General features: G+C 40.7%; 1 protein-coding gene across 6 annotated transcripts in view; it reads left to right on the top strand.

The window, feature by feature from the left end:
• The window catches only part of LOC143186146 (protein muscleblind), a 507931-nt gene that overhangs the window by 472579 nt on the left and 19107 nt on the right, over window positions 1–16245 (top strand). For 3 of the 6 annotated variants that reach the window (XR_013003012.1, XR_013003013.1, XM_076389610.1), the window contains one exon: window positions 12163–12292. Coding sequence is in view for 4 of the 6 variants with exons in the window: in XM_076389610.1 (XP_076245725.1) it covers window positions 12163–12292 (130 nt within the window). In the remaining 2 variants the exon portion in view is untranslated. Of the gene's footprint in view, window positions 1–1220; window positions 1440–7553; window positions 7713–11617; window positions 11660–12162; window positions 15242–16245 lie in introns of those variants that run through there. The other 3 variants (XM_076389607.1, XM_076389608.1, XM_076389615.1) reach the window with 2 other exon arrangements.

Here is a 16245-nt window from a genome sequence, read left to right on the forward strand (position 1 = left end):
TAAGTCTGTATTCGGTTTTTAAATTTAAGAAATGAAGTAAGCAAGTTTAAGTAAGTTTCGTTCTTGCGAAATGTGGAACTGTAGTTTAAAGTATTATTTTGAGAAGAGATTAAAGTCAGCAGATAGGGGTGCGGTACTAACGGCCAGAAAGAACAGATGAAGACTGGAAGAAAGTCAGGTTGGCTCTTTTTACGCCTCCCGAAACAGACCCTACTTCCTGAACACGGGGCGCTCTTTCGCATCACTCGATCCTCTCGCTCTCTTCACGTGTCATAATTTTTTTTCACCTGTTTCTCACACGATTTATTTCTGTTTTCCAGTCTATTCCTCTCCCTAAAACTGCTGATACATTTCTCTAGAGCCTCCTCTCGTGTAACTTTTCTCGACACGAGTAACTTTAACACCAATTGAGGGATTTCCTGCTTATCGACTTTTTATTAATTATGCATTGTAAAAATATGATTAACTAGCTCTTTAATGTTATTTTTATGTACATATAAAATTATTTATAAATTTGAGGGAAGACGGAACATAGTGTAACCAATTCATTTTCGTTTAGATTAATCCACGAGTTGAAATAATTCATTCTAAATATACGAATGTCTTCTATTCTAAAACTTTGCATAAATCTTTTTTCAAAGTCAATCCTAGTACACTCTGTTAAATTTTGCGATTACGAAACTTTAATTCGTATTATTTTATCACTAAAGTCATTTAACTCTACCTTATTTTGCAAATATCTCAAATTTCTTCTAGAATTTACACTTCCCTTTAACCTCGATATCTATAACCAAATTCTATTCCTCTTAATATAAAAATTGCAAACTTAGTGTTCCTACATCACTAACTTTGCTTTAACCATCCAACCTCTAACATCAACTAGCAAGTAGACACTCATCCCCTATCAGTACTATTGCTTTGCCCATCAGGAGTAAATTGTCCACCGAAACCATGATCCTCCTCCACTCCCTTCAACGCCTCGATCCTTTACCAAACCTGCTAAGTGTCTCGAAGGAGAGAGCCACCTTCGTGAACTAAAGAAGGGAAGGAAGAATGGTTCCCACACCGGTTTACCGCCTCACCCAAAACAAATCCGAGAGCTGACCCCGGTTTTGCGCCCCCCCCCCCCCCCCCACCCCCCCGCCCCCTGATACACCCTTTAGCCCCTTTTTGGCCACATAGATAGAGTGCCATGCCATGCGTGTTCGCTCTTGCTGTAGGTATGTCGCGAGTTTCAACGCGGGGCGTGCAAACGCGGCGAGACGGAGTGCCGGTTTGCGCACCCCCTCGAGACGGTGCAGGCGAACGAGGACGGCTCTGTGACGGTCTGCATGGACGCTGTCAAGGGCCGATGCAATCGGGACCCCTGCCGCTATTTCCACCCCCCTCTGCACCTTCAAGCCCACATTAAGGCCGCACAATCTCGGGCTAGCATTGCGGTAATGCATTCTCTCTCTCTCTCTCTCTCTCTCTCTCTCTCTCTCTCTCTCTCTGTCTCTCTGTCTCTCTGTCTCTATCTGTCTCTCTCTCCTGTCTTCTCTCTATATCTCTGCCTTTTTCTGTCATTCTGTCTCTCTATCATTGCTAATTCTTCCGACTTAAGTTCTAATTTTTTCGTTTACTTCTCACAAACTGTACTCTCTATCACTACCTCTTAACACCCAAGACGTTCTTTTTCGTTTACTGTTGTATCCTAAAGTGTTCCTCACCTTTCGTTCCATCTATCCTGCGTCCAGGAGAGTGTACCGGTTGCCAGTGAAATCCTTGTTATCCGAATCTGTCCGATTCCAATTTATCTCTATCGTTTATATTCGAATTTTAGACCGTGATCCTTCCTGCTTTCCCGTTCTACCCCTGCTCACGGACGAAACCACGTCATTAAAGGAATGAGCTTTACAGATGAATCTGGCGAGCAAAAGCTGACTGACAAAGCGCCAAGGCGCCTGGAGAACGCAGTCGCCGCGGAAGCGTCTTTCAGAAACCGCGACATGAGGCTCTTTGTCCGCGATTCGCGTCTGTTTGCCACTGTGGTCTCGTCTCCTTTCTCGCTAGACCCATTAACGAACACTCGTGGAGCGTAATTGCGTGCCTTTATCAGAAGGATCCTCGACGTTAGTGGGTTAAGCGACGACTTTGCCCCCCCCCTCCCCTCCCCCCTCCCCTTCATTTCTCCATCTTCTATCTCAATCCTCCTTCCCCTCTTCACGCCTCTCTGTTTCTCTCTTTCTCTCTTGTTCCGTGTGGCGTGTGCTTCATGTGCGGATGTTTTGTACATTGTTCGCTAGAAATTGGGTATTTATAGCCGACGCTCTGTGTGTACTATCGCTGAGCTTGGCGGAAAGGTGCGGTGGTGGTAAGAGTCTGTACCTCCGAGCATACTTGTTACGTCTGTCGTGGCTTTAATTGACAAGTTTCCAGTGGGAGATGAAGGAATTGCATGGGAGACTAAAGTTCGAGATAATAGCCAAGTTCAACTGGTTCGCGTTGAAGCATCGGAACATCAGAAAGAGTTTCTTTAAATTATTCCACCGTACTCTTTGATTGATGATTCAAAAACAGATGTTTATGATATGGGATATTAGGATGTAAAAAAAGTAACTGTTCTGCGGATGAATCTACGTGATTGGTTTGAGATTTCTCAACGAAGATAGCTGTTACAGTCTATTTCTGTTTCCATAATATACTCTACATACTTATAACACTAACTTGATATTCAGAGTTAATCATAATGTATTTGAACTAAAGTTATCTTTCAATAAAGATTTATGGTACGTTATAACGTGAACATAGTGGAAAACCATACCTTTTTTATTTATTAGTTAAACTTTAATAAATGTGGCTGAAACAAGAAAAAAGATTCCAAAAATAAATAATGATAATAATATTATTTAAATTTATATTTTCTGCATATACAAATTTTTAGCTGTCCTAATTTCCTTCAATGTATGATAGTTAAAAATACAACACAGAAACAGAGCCCTTTAAAAATAACTCTGTCTGATCTAATTCGTTGAACCTTCAAAGTTTTTTTAATCGTTCTTTAAACTTTACAGATCAAGAATTTATGTCGATTCAAATGCATAGATTCATTCGTCAAAATCATAACGATTACGGATTTTACACCTTATACATATTGTTCTTGAATAACATGAAAACTCGAAGTGCACGCATATGTCCTCCTTGACCACTGTATACATCCTTGTTCCCCTTTATCATTTTACTTTCACCACTCCTTAGTTCGTATAATTTTTCTTTTCTGTCCTATTTTCTGTGACTATCTGTCTATTCTCTGTCTTCAGTCTTTCAAGTTTACTTGTCACCGTCTTTCAGTTTCCTGGGTTTGCGTCGAAAGAAGCTTTCGTTGCTGCGCTGCTTTTCGCCAATCTACGTCGAGTATATTCGTCGGGCTTCCCCCTCGAACGCAGTAGTCCCTAATATCGTACTTTTTCTCTCTTTCTATGTATATATATATATTTCTATATTTTTATACATATACATATAGAAATTTTACGTATACATAGAACGCTATTACACACGTATCGAGCTGTCTATCTCTTTGTCTCTCTCTCTCTATACATATATTTATAGCGATACGTATGTATTTCTATACATGTATGTACAGCACTGTCGCACGCGAGACAGGTTGTCCAAAACCGCAAAACTAAAATTGGCCAATAGTTGCGCAGTGCTCGAACTACGCGATAACCGTAACCGTTGTGGCGTTGAATACGAATTAACTGCACTCAGACCTATATAAACAGCCATTGTTTACGGGAAACTTAATTGAATGTCCATTGTACGCACGCGACTCGATAAAAGACCGTTGGAAAAATAAGACGCCAAACTCGATACGGTTATCGCCGATCTTGTGTATTATACATCATTTATCTACCTCACCCCTTTTTCGATTTTGATTTGTTGTGTTTTTAAATTAGATCCACTCACGGTACAATCTCCGATGATCCTTCTTTTCGTACGTATGCCCCCTATCCCTTCCATATTTGTCGCTTTTGTGTTCGTCCGTTTTAACATCTCCCAATTGTACGATGTCCAGCCATTTCCGTAGCGTGTAGTGAGTAGAACACGAGGCAGAATTCTTGTCAACATCACCGAGATACACCACTGTTCTATTTCTCTCTTTCTAGCAGCCTATCGCAGCTACCCAGGTGCAAACCAACTAGTTGCAACACACCAATCACCTGTTGTTCGGTACCCAGGTCGTAACGAAAGTTACGACTGACAAAGATGTTCCCGCAGCCACGCGTGACCGCTCCATTTCCACTCGTAGAGATCGTTCTCGGAATCATAGATATATCCCTTTAAATGTGCTTCTGCTAGCTGTCTTGTCTTGTGAGGTCAACAGAGCGTCCGAGACCCGAAATGGAGCGGGAACGCGTTACTTGTAAATAAGAAGTAGTTAAAGTGACATGTATCTTACGACACGTACACCACTCTGCTGACAAGCTGTGCTGCACGAACCCCGGCTATCAACCCTCGCTGCTGTTTTGCTGCCCCACACAAAAACGCTACACCGAGAGCTGTCGAACCTAGAACAGGGAAAGATTCGATGGGTTTGTTGGGAGGTGTGGGCCAAGGAAAAACTGTGTTCAGAGGATCTGTCCTCGTTGCGTTGTCCCATTAACGAACTTCGACACATCCTCGATCTCGAAGGTGGTTGATCGTTAGTGGAACATTACTCTCGAGTGACTGGACTGGTGTCGAGATTAGCAAATACCTCCCGATCATCTTTCGACTCCTGAAACTTCACGATTCTAGCCTATCAGATGCAGTTGCTTATTCTTAAAAAGTCACAAGATTCTCCTTGTGAAATTGAAATGTCGAAGGACGATCGGTGTCACATTACTGTCGACAAAAAAAGCCAATCCTTTGAGCCGAAGGCAGTCTGTATCTGGTAATTATGCGTTTTCCCGGCATCCTACGCCTCGACTCGTGATCTTATTCTCGAGAGGACAAAATTATGCATTGTCTGGGGGATAAAGATCCAAAAATCGAAAGAAACACGAGGGGAAAAGACATTTTCAGCGACGTCGCGCGGAAGAGCTGCAGCTACAACCGGGCGTACAATGGAAGAAAAGTCTCGCACGGACGATTGCGGCAGACCAGCTTGTTGGCAGGGAAGTCTCATTCTCTCAAAAGTGGTTTTCAATTTCCCAAGGGTGCATGCCGCGTTCCGACGTTCAGTAATCTTTGCACGAATTTGCCACGAGATCGTGGACGAACGAAATTTCACCTATATTGCGAACTTCTTCCTCATAAACTCTCCTGCTTGGAAATTTTCTCTAAGGAGGTGTTAACAAATTTTGATTTGAATCATTTTCGCTCGCACGCTGCCGTTAGAGTCACAGACTAACTCACAGTGGACGCTGCATCGGATCCTTTCTGATCACTAAAGATTGTACCTTCAAACAGATCTAGGATAAATGTTCCTACCTATCGGTAAATGTAAAACATAAAAACAATTGCGACGAATTCGTCGAATGAATTGATTTAATCGCGAAACGGTAGCCTTTGATCTCTCTGAAAGAGTGCAGGCATTCAGTCCTCTCAAGCTCGTCCATTAGAACAATTAACTTTGACCTCATCACCGTCAACGTCACCGATGATCGCGCCTGATTGTATTAAACGCAATGAAATGCACTCTTCGGAATTGGTACGCCATGTCTGAATGTTTGTCAAATGTACGACACGAAATCTCTCCCCTTGTTACCTCTACAGAAGGTGGATCAATTTGACGTAGACACGTGGTCCAGCCGATTAACACTCTCCACACAAAAGAAGACAAACTTACACGACCGCACGCACACACGTAACATGCACGCACATGCAACGTACACGGTACACACACGTGTCCTCACAGTCTTAATAGTAAACAGGGAGATGCTGGATCATCAGAAATCGAGTCCGAAACAGTTAATAGTGTAAACATTTGGACGTTTTTGAAGAACACCTAAGAATAATTAGATTGACACAAGGACCTTATCTTGCGAATTTTTTCAGGAACCTGTGACGTTGGTTCTTCCTTTTTTCTCTTTCTGTTTTTCGTTTGGTCTTTCATCCTTTTTATATACGCACCTATTATCTCTACATAAAGCTGCTGGATGTCTTTTATATGCTGGAGTATATGGAGAAGAATCAGAAAACGTAAAAGAAAGGGAGAAAAATGGAACGATAAAATAGCTATATCAATGGAACTAATACATTTCGACAGATAGCCCCGATTATTGCAGGTGTTGCAGAAGTCAGGAGCGCCAGCTGACATCCTGGTAGACGGTGGTACGAAAGTCTTTTTCACGATTCTCGTTCTTCTCTCCACTTTCTAGGATATATCATTTTCGATAGCCAGAACCTCTTCGATCGGGGTCGTCACGGCAGGCCAATATGGGTGTTGAAATGTCACTTTGCAGGTTGTTCCTGTTATGATTAACTTCGTCTATTGATTCTATTTAATTGACCATTATTATTGCTAATCTTTTACTATCACTGTCGTTACTAATTACTTTTTAAGGTAGAAACATCATTTGAACTTCAACCTTTGAACCTGATCGCAACGTGTTTTAGCCTCAATCAATGATATCTCTATTTTTTTCTTATTTTTGTTGTGAAAGTTGTCGCATTCAAAACCGGATAAACGCAGTTCTAAACGAACGGTTCTGTTTGTTTTGTCCCTATAACTTACACGTTCGAGAAAATTCGATTGTTCATCGAACGTTAAACTCGACTAAACTCCATTCTTTTTATTTTTGCAATCAGCTGCGTTTATCGGATAAAAGACACGATTGTTCACGCGCAGTTGACGGAGCATAACCTCTCTGAGTTTCCGCGCGATGAAAAACGAGATTTCCGTGAAAGGATTGCTAGAGCGATCGAATCGCAAGACAGATACGAGTAATAACAGCGACCTGAGAGTAACTCGAGAAGCATGTTGCGTCTACATGCGTGCGAATATTAATGTAGGTATTATTTTACATTGTCGAAACGTTCACGCGGCTCGAAAACGCGCAACGACCCTTCAGGATGCCCGTAAGGATAAAGATATACTCGATATATATGTGTATATGTATATACATTATATTGACAACTCTTTTTTCTTCTACCATAAAATTATTCGCAAAACTGTCGTTTCTTGCCTATAGCCTCAACTGGTCTGTTTTTCTTTTTTTGATTTTTATCTTGCCCTCTGTCCGCCTGACGATGCTTCTTCATGCTTGCTGACAATACCTTCGTGCGCTTCGCTACCTGCCAAACTTAACGCCTGCGAAACCGTACGCGCCCTTGGAATACGAAACGAAATATCGACCGATCGATCGCCGCACACATAACGCCGAATGCAAAACGAACGGAAAATAAATGTGTACAACGCAACACAATCATCAACGATTCGACACCACGAAATGACGACGATATACGTACACATGGAATGTCTCTAAATTAAAAAAACTGGCAAAAAAACGTGCGGAACACGGGGGAAAATTTGGACGATTGATCGAAAATGCAATAATAAAAAAAAAAAAAATATGAAAACTAAAAAGCAGACGGCGACGATGCCGACGAATATGGCGGGAATGGGCGCGTTGGCCAGCGGAGTGTCAGGAGTGCCAACTGCAGTTCCCGGAGGACTTCAAAGCGCCAGTATGGCGGGCATCGAACTCGGCAAGAAGCGGATGCGCGACTCCAATGACGATCTGCTAATGGTACCACGGCTTATGCATGGAGTACACTTTTTTCCTTTTTCGTAGCTGGATTCCACGAAAATGGCTCTAACCCTTTTAGTCTCGCAAACATTCGCAACTACCTCTTTGTTTCTCTGTTATTCATTTTATGAGATCTTCAAACATTTAGTCAGTTATGTTTGTATAAGCCTTCCTTCATTTCAATTTATTTCATATTATTGATCTTCAGTAATTCTTACTTCGTTCAAAGCAATAATGAATTATTAAATACGATACCAGAGTGAACGAAATTTATTCCACAACATCATTTTTGCTGATCAGTAAATTTTATTGAACCTTAAACTAATGTTCTTGATATGGTTGAATCAATTCAGTATATTTCAAGTATTCTCAGCAGCACAATAATTTGACAAACCTATATTTGACAAAAGTATTTCAAAAAATATGTCAATTAACATTTTGTGTTGCTTTATTGGTCCATTCAGTCCTTGAAGCAAATATTGTAAAAGCTTTTACATCAGTTTCTCGACGAACATTGTTTTCAGTGAACAGAGAATCAAGAGAAATGAAGTCGATAAGTTCGAGCCATTTTCCGGAAGTCCCTCCGTAGTCGTATCTTTAAGTTTACGAATACAGTAATTGCGATTGTGAATACACTGCCGAGCGCGCTTAGAGCTCTAGCTCCCCTCTCTTTCTCTGTTTCTCTCTAAATTTTATTTTAAACGAGAGCTGTGTTCTGTCCATCCTCGGGACAAAATGTACGGATGTCAGGAAATATTTCTCGTGTACGCTATATGCGGCTCAATATTTGCGATATTCGAGCTGATATATTCCATTTCCTCGCGCACTTTTTGTTTATCTCAAACCGCTGTATAGTTTTTCTTACAGTTATTCTACGTCCATTAGTTGCGTCAGTTACGCATTACTGACTTCTCCCGTATTTTCGACTCTGCTTTTAAAACGAAATTCAAAGACTTATCTATATTTATTTTTCTTATTTGTTTAATTCTTGATTTTTCAATATGTATCTTTCCCCATTAATTTCGCTTCGTATCTACTGTCGTTCGTTGCAATGTTGTCCGTATCGGAGCTTACGCCTCGTAATGTATTTATAGATCGCTTATTGTTCGGTAAACGATCATCAACCACGAATTAGCCGATTGTAAGAAGTAATCTAAAGATTTAAGGAATGGTAACAGATAATTGAATCGAGTAACGGAGGAAGTTCGTGGTTGTTGATAAAGTATATGATCGATTTAATGTAAATCTACCCCCCATTTTGGCAAGTCCTGTGCCAACACCGAGAGAGGATTTGCGATCAATCGAATCGAACACGGTTCACTTTCGACCGCTATCCAATCGACGGCTACGCTTACAATTTCGAGTCGCGCGCGCATCTCCCTTTCCAATTAAAGGATAATGTTACAGTTGATGGTATTTTGGACTAAACCTGAGGTCCTTTTAAGGTCCTATTAAAAGAAATAGAATACTATCATTTCTATATAGTTTGAATATGAGGTTGAAAAGTTTCAAAAATGGACCAGAAAATTGATAATTTCTGTATCCACAGAAATAAGTTTGTAAAATGAAAACAAGGTTTCCAAATTAATGAATCCACATAAATATTCTTCAGAATGTTAATATTGCATATGAGTTTCCTCTAAGTAAACATGAAATTATAATTAAAATTGAAATATCTGAACTTGCAATTGTGACAAGATCCAATCAAATTCTCTTGATTATTCCAAAAGCTATGTTTCTAATCAATTGATTGAAACCTGATACTGTGGTAGAGAGAAGTCTATGACTAGCACAATCACACATAAAAAATATTGTTGAAAACAGAAACTTCCAACTGTGCTTATTTAATTTTCTTCAATGTACTTAAGTTCCTAAGTTTCTTGTGTCCAATTCTATCAAACGCATACAATCACATTATGCGCCTGTACAAGCACAGATGCTGAAATCAATTACTGCAGACTATTTGTTTGGTCCAAAATAATCAACAAACTTAACGTTAACCTGTTGACTGTAGCGACTGCTGACAATACACGTAACGTTACGCAACGTTGATACGCAAAGCAGTGAGTATAAATTCTGTTTTAATCTATTTTGGTAAACTAAACACACGAAATTTATAACAGGTAAATAATTGCTCGAGAAATGCGCGCGTGCTTCGCAGCGAACACTTCTGACGATATTGTGAATTCTAATCTCCGTACGTCAGGACCTTCTCGCGAGTAAAATAAACAGAACGAAAGGAAATCGATTGATTGAAGAACATAGAGCCGGATAACTCGATGAAATGTTGGTACTGCGTTTACGGAGCGTTAGATCTGTGTAAATTCTAAGCTTGCGCCGATGATGCATGTTGTGCTTAAGCGACTACCGAGGTGATGGTGTCGAAATGTCATCCCCTCGACGCTCTAAACGATGACCCAAAGGTTTTGCGTCTTTTGTTTTTTTTTTTTTTGTTTTTTTTTCCTTGGTCGAGTAAATAACCAGCAACTACAATACGAGTGATATGTTTACGGAATCTTTTACTTTATTTGTTTTGTTCGTTTGACAATCTTTATCTTCTTGGTTTTAGAGTCGCGTGAAATTTGCTAAAAAGCACAGTAGGTCGCTTATATACACTTGGCTACCTTCTTATGCTACTGTTTTCTCTAACAATCTCTTTCTCTTTCTTTCACTCCGGCCTGCCGCCCTTTTTCTATGTTTCCTTTGTCGATTTTGTTGTTTTACCAGTGGACTCTGTCGATTGACAGCTTCTCTCTCACTTTCAGAGAATCTCTGTTCTTATTGTAAATAATTCATAATCAGAGTTTTTCTTTGTAATATATTAATTGGTCGAACGTTATTTTTTCACGGTTATTTTTGTCATTTTTTGTTCTTTCTTTTTTTTTTCTACAGTAATCGTGAGACAGATTCATTTCACCTTCTGCATTTGAGCTTGCGATACATTTCCTTCCCTTTTTTTTGTCATTATGATATCGAAATTTGTACATTTGTATCTGATTAATGGCACCGAATCTATCTCGTTTCGTGAGCACTTATTCAGTATACAGACACACAGAAATACACGTACACATATTTGTCGTAAAAACAGTTACTACGCTGTGTCCTTACTGACACTCAAAGACTCTACTAGCTTTTGAGCTTCTGCATCCCGAATTACGTAGCTTCTGACTAAACACATGACACTTCGATAGAATACACTTTGTTTCTGTTTCGCTTCTTTACTCCACCGTTTGCCACCATATAGTTAACTACAATGACATCTCTGTTTATTGTCTTTGCTCACAGCTTTCGTGACTCCTCCGTTTTCGTTCCAACTCGCGACTTTTGTTACTTTTTCAGCCAAAACCTATCTGTCTTCTCATCATTTCTTACTCTAAAACCTATTGTTGTATAGACGAAGAACCTAACTCGCCCTCGTAGAGCGAAAACTTTCCGAATCCGAGTTTGCGTTCGGCGTTACATCTCTTTAATGGATTATCTGATTCTGAATTGACACAGGAGCAACGATTCCCCTCTTTAATTGGCCCCCGTGACGGTGTCCCATAATAAAACGTCACTTCAAGTAGTCGAGACAGGGACAAAAGAAACAACGAGAAAGAATGAGCGATTTTACAGTTATCCAACAACGAACGTCGTCAATTTGGGAACGTCGCCGCAAGCTGCGTCATCGGCACAACTTTTACACACTGCTATTTGTTACTACTAATGTTAATCACTATTATTAACTACTACGACCTACGTTTTGACGTGTAACTCTAATTCTGTGACTATCCAATTCTATTTCTCTCTGAAACCAATTCCGTCCTCGATCTTGCCACCCTCCTGCGAATATCCACTTACTACAGACAGCAAATACCATACCTTGTCCTCGAAATTAGTTGAAACCGATCCTATCTTTGTTGCAGATGGACATGAAGTCTGTCGGATCGTTCTACTACGAGAACTTTGTAAGTGCAGAATCTAACCACTGAATCATAAGCTCACGCAGTACTTTCTTTTTTTAATGTCTAACTGGCTTCCATTTACTATCGCGTTGTTCAAAATCAGCGGGAAACTATAACGCATCGTATGCTGTACATTGCTTTTCGTCAAATTCCTCACAATATAACGGGAGTTTTTCGGCAAAATTGATCGGTGATGAGGCATCATGCCTGAACGTTCATTATGTACACTGTCTCATCCAAGTGTTTCTTGCAGCGAGACACACGTCCGCCTATCTCAACTCACTTAAGTCGCTTTTCCGAACCTCAGGAAGCCTTCAGCCAGGCCTCCAGCTCTGCTGGGTCAGCAGAATGTTCAAAATAAAGAGTCCCAAAAAGCGATAAGATGCCCCAAAGCGTGCGGAGTCGAGGCTTCCGCCTGTGGAAGTTTCCACTCGAGACGCTGGCGCCACCTATAAACGCCATTGCTCTTGCTAATCGTAAACGTTTTCGCGCTTCTCTTTTTCCAGGCCTTCCCAGGAATGGTTCCGTATAAACGACCGGCGGGCGACAAATCCGGCATGCCGGTTTATCAGCCGACCGGCGCAACCACCTATCAACAGTTAATGCAGCTCCAGCAGCCGTTCGTGTCTGTGTCATGTGAGTACACTGGAACATCACCCCTACCCACCCAAACCTCTAACCAATCGGTCGTGCAACCCCCGAACGTGCAAAGCAACCACCACGCGGTGGTGGTTCAGTCCTCCTCCTCCTCCCAGGGAACTGGCGGCGCTACAGTCAATAACTGCGCCGACGCCAACAATGGCGTACTGATGGATCCCTGCAACAACCCACCGCCACCACCTCCAACCGCCGATAATAACAGTAACAATAGTAACGGCAGTAACAAGCAGCCGAGTGCCACGCAGAATCATGAAATATCTGAGAACGCGCACAACTCCCCCGAATTGAATCATTCAAGTCCTACGACAATCGCTCAGCAACAACAGCAACATCAACAAAACCAGAGTCAACAACAGCAGGCCCAACAGCAGCAACAGCAACAGCAGCAGCAGCAGCAGCAGCAACAACAACAACAGCAGCAGCAGCAGCAGCAGCAGCAGCAACAGCAACAGCAACATCAGTTACAGCAGCAGCAACAACAGATACAAAATCAGTTGGCGTTTTCAGCTGCCAACGTACAGCCTGCGATGAGTCCGTTGACCTCGATGGCAGGCCTAACTTCCATGCCGGGTGTCGTCAACGTAGCGTCCATGGCTTCTATGACGAACGTACCGTCGATGAGCATAGCGTCCATGTCTAATTACAACTCCAATATGGCTAGCCTAAATATGCTCAATAGTTTCGGCGTTGCATCTGGACTAGGAGCTCATCTAGACCCAGCCGCTCTTGCGAAAGAGGTCGCCCAGAAGAACTATGCAAAAGCTCTTAAACTCTCTCAAACTTCTCAATCGTATCCTATCAATCAGCTCACAGCTTTGAACTACACCGGCGTAGCCCTAAATAAACAAGCCCTGGTGAACCCTGCTGCCGCGGCGGCAGCCGCTGGTACTCCAGGTGTTGGTGGTTTGCAAGCTACAGCTGCGACACCTAGGCCAGTGATCCCAAATCTAGCTGGAATTCCAAGTGCCCTGACTTCACCGTTGTCCGCTGGAATCCTGGCTTATTCTAGGCCACCCACTGGGAGCCACATCAATCCCTATTCCCTGATGAGGCAACAGATCCTTCCGAATCCTTATGTTCAAGCCTCGATACCGACTGTTTCCGGCGTAACAGCTGGCTTACAGGGCAACCCCTATATCCAAAACCCTTACACAGTCCTACCGGGTGTCGCAGCTGCAGGTGTACCGACTGTTCCGCAAATACCACAAATGCCAAACCCTGCAACGATCGCGCAGCCTCCGGTAGCTATTCCTGTCAGTTCCGGCGTGATCATGCAACCGTATAAGAAGATGAAGACCTCGTAAACGACTTTGATCGTTGGCTCGTAGGGAAGGTTGTCTTCCTTACTGTTCTGAATGTTTTTGGTTCCTTCTTCTGGGCACCCTTTGCATTCTCCCTTTCGGTGATGAACGCTGCACGTCGTTCTCCCGTTTTTCTTCGAGTCTTCGAGACCGTCGGCAGATTTTAAGATGTTGACACGCGTGTTGATTTTTATTTTTTGACTGTACGATTTCGATATATTTTTAGAATGGTATACCTCTATTATAATTGGAGGTATAAAAAGGACGATGAAATATTCGTTTATGTATTGGTTATTCCATTTGACTTCTTCAATTGAGATACTTCCTCTGTTTTTAGTAGCCTGAAGAATAAAATTTTCACTTACTTACGTCACTTAAATTACCTTAATCAGAACATTTCTACAAGGTACTTTACATTCTCCTTCATGTAAATATTTAATAGTATTTTTCAATGTGAACTCAGCAATCCTTTGTACAGTTTTCTCACTAAACCTAATTAAATTTCTAATAAGAGGAAACACATTTGTTTGTGGTAATAGTCTGAAATAATAGAAGCGCAGATAATATTTCAGATACCAAAGTCAAATGGAACATCCTATATATGGAAATGTACATATATATTTTTTTATTTAGCACGAAAAGAAGAGGAATTTATAACAGGATGATACTATAATGAGGAATTGAGTGCACCTTATAAATCTCATTATCATTGATGCATAAGGAAGAGTTGAGATGCGCACTCTTGTCCACGAAAGGGAGAATACCAATCGAGCGGATGCGAAATGAGAAATGAAACGTTGAAATAAGAGAAAAAAGGAAAAGAAACAAGAGTTCCGAAAATAGATTCATTTTCTAGTCAGACATTGTCGGTGAACAGTGCCTTATTGACCCGATTCCACACGAAGCGTTTTGAAGTGTAAAACATTAATGAAAAATAACGACGCGAAGACTTGAATGTCCTCATGGTTTTTCTTTCTCGATATCCTAAATAGTCCACGGCGTATTTATCATTTCACGTTTTATTTTCTTTCACCAATCCACCTCAGTTCGTTTAAGTGAATCTATGAAGACTTGCCACAGTTAGCTTCGCGTTTTGCACGAGCCATCAGAAGTTTTCTTATATATTCATTTTATCTTATTTTGTCATACGTTCTAGCGTACCTTTTTAAATCGTAGTTTAATATATAGTAAACATATAGTCAAAATATGTGCGATACATTTGCGATATATTCACATACATATATATTGTAACTCTTAATTGTAGCTTAGATTTCGATCGTAATCAGTTGCGTTATTAGGAATGATTTTTAAAAATTTTTGTTGAAATTTTTATTGCAACTGGTGGCCACGCAACCAGTTTCGTTTTTGTTTGTGAGCATTATTTTGATTGTTAAAGGAAAAGAAATAGATATGGAAATCGTTCCTTCGATATTTTATCACGCGATTCGAATCCATTTGTTTTATACGCCAAGATGGACAGAAACGATGCTCACGGCCTAAGTCACGTGACACGTGCGCAAACTTGCCTTTATTAAGTCGTAGAGTTTTTAACGTTTATCTCAGTCGACTGTTGAAGTCCGTTCTTTTTATTTTCCCACAGTCGATCGCTCGTTAATCGATGTCGATTGATATATTCACTATTATATATATATACATATATATTATATATAATATTCAATATATATATATATGTAGATATATATATATATATATATATATATTGTTTATTGTTTCTCAAATTTTAATTTTATCTTGTTTACCTGTAGATTAACTATTGAAGTCGCGAAAAGGGGGAAGATGGAAAGGAGGAATAAAAAGAAAAAAGAAAAAGAACAAAAATAATGTTATTTTACGGTTTTGAAACGTCCTATACTAATAATCGTACATTCGACACTTATTTCGTACATTGTTGTAAATTTCTCGAGACTATATCCGGAACAAAATTGACTATTCATGTTCACGAAATTAATTACCTCTGTGACGCCATATTTGTATTGTTATGGCGGGAAGAATGGGCGTAACGTCTTTTACGCGACCAGGAATCGTCCAGTTGATATTGTTCCACCTATAGCTCTCGAAACATTGTTTTTTCCAAATGAATTGCCTCTAGATCCAACTTCCACCTTTTCCACTTAGTTTTAGGAATTAATTGAACTATAGTAACGTATGTTTCCTAGAAACACCTTGCACATCGATGAGATTGAAAACGGGAACGCTGGCCGTGTTCGAGCGACCCTTTTAATTCGTATACATAATATATATTATAGCTATTAACGATATGCATAGATTTAGCAGAGACTACGTCCTATCTTATTTTATCTAGTGGTTACGACATGTAATTTATCCAATAGTGATCTAATGGCGTGCGAAATGGCACAGAAAATGGCGTCCTTCTGTATCACAACGGATTCAGTTCGGGGGAGTTCGTTGCACACAAGTGAACCTCGTCAATTGCAAACTACACGAGCTTATTGCATTTAGAGAAGAATCGAATAAAATATGAATGAGACGGTCTGAGCGGAAAGAAGGAAATAGTTTACATGCATTTACACGATTCAAATGAATCAAGGAAACTTATTTCGAGAGGAGAGAGGAGACGAAGAAGGACGGAACCGATTTTTGTTGCGG

Source organism: Calliopsis andreniformis, chromosome 12 (genome assembly GCF_051401765.1).
Source record: "Calliopsis andreniformis isolate RMS-2024a chromosome 12, iyCalAndr_principal, whole genome shotgun sequence".
In the NCBI taxonomy this organism is placed as follows: Eukaryota; Metazoa; Arthropoda; class Insecta; order Hymenoptera; family Andrenidae; genus Calliopsis; species Calliopsis andreniformis.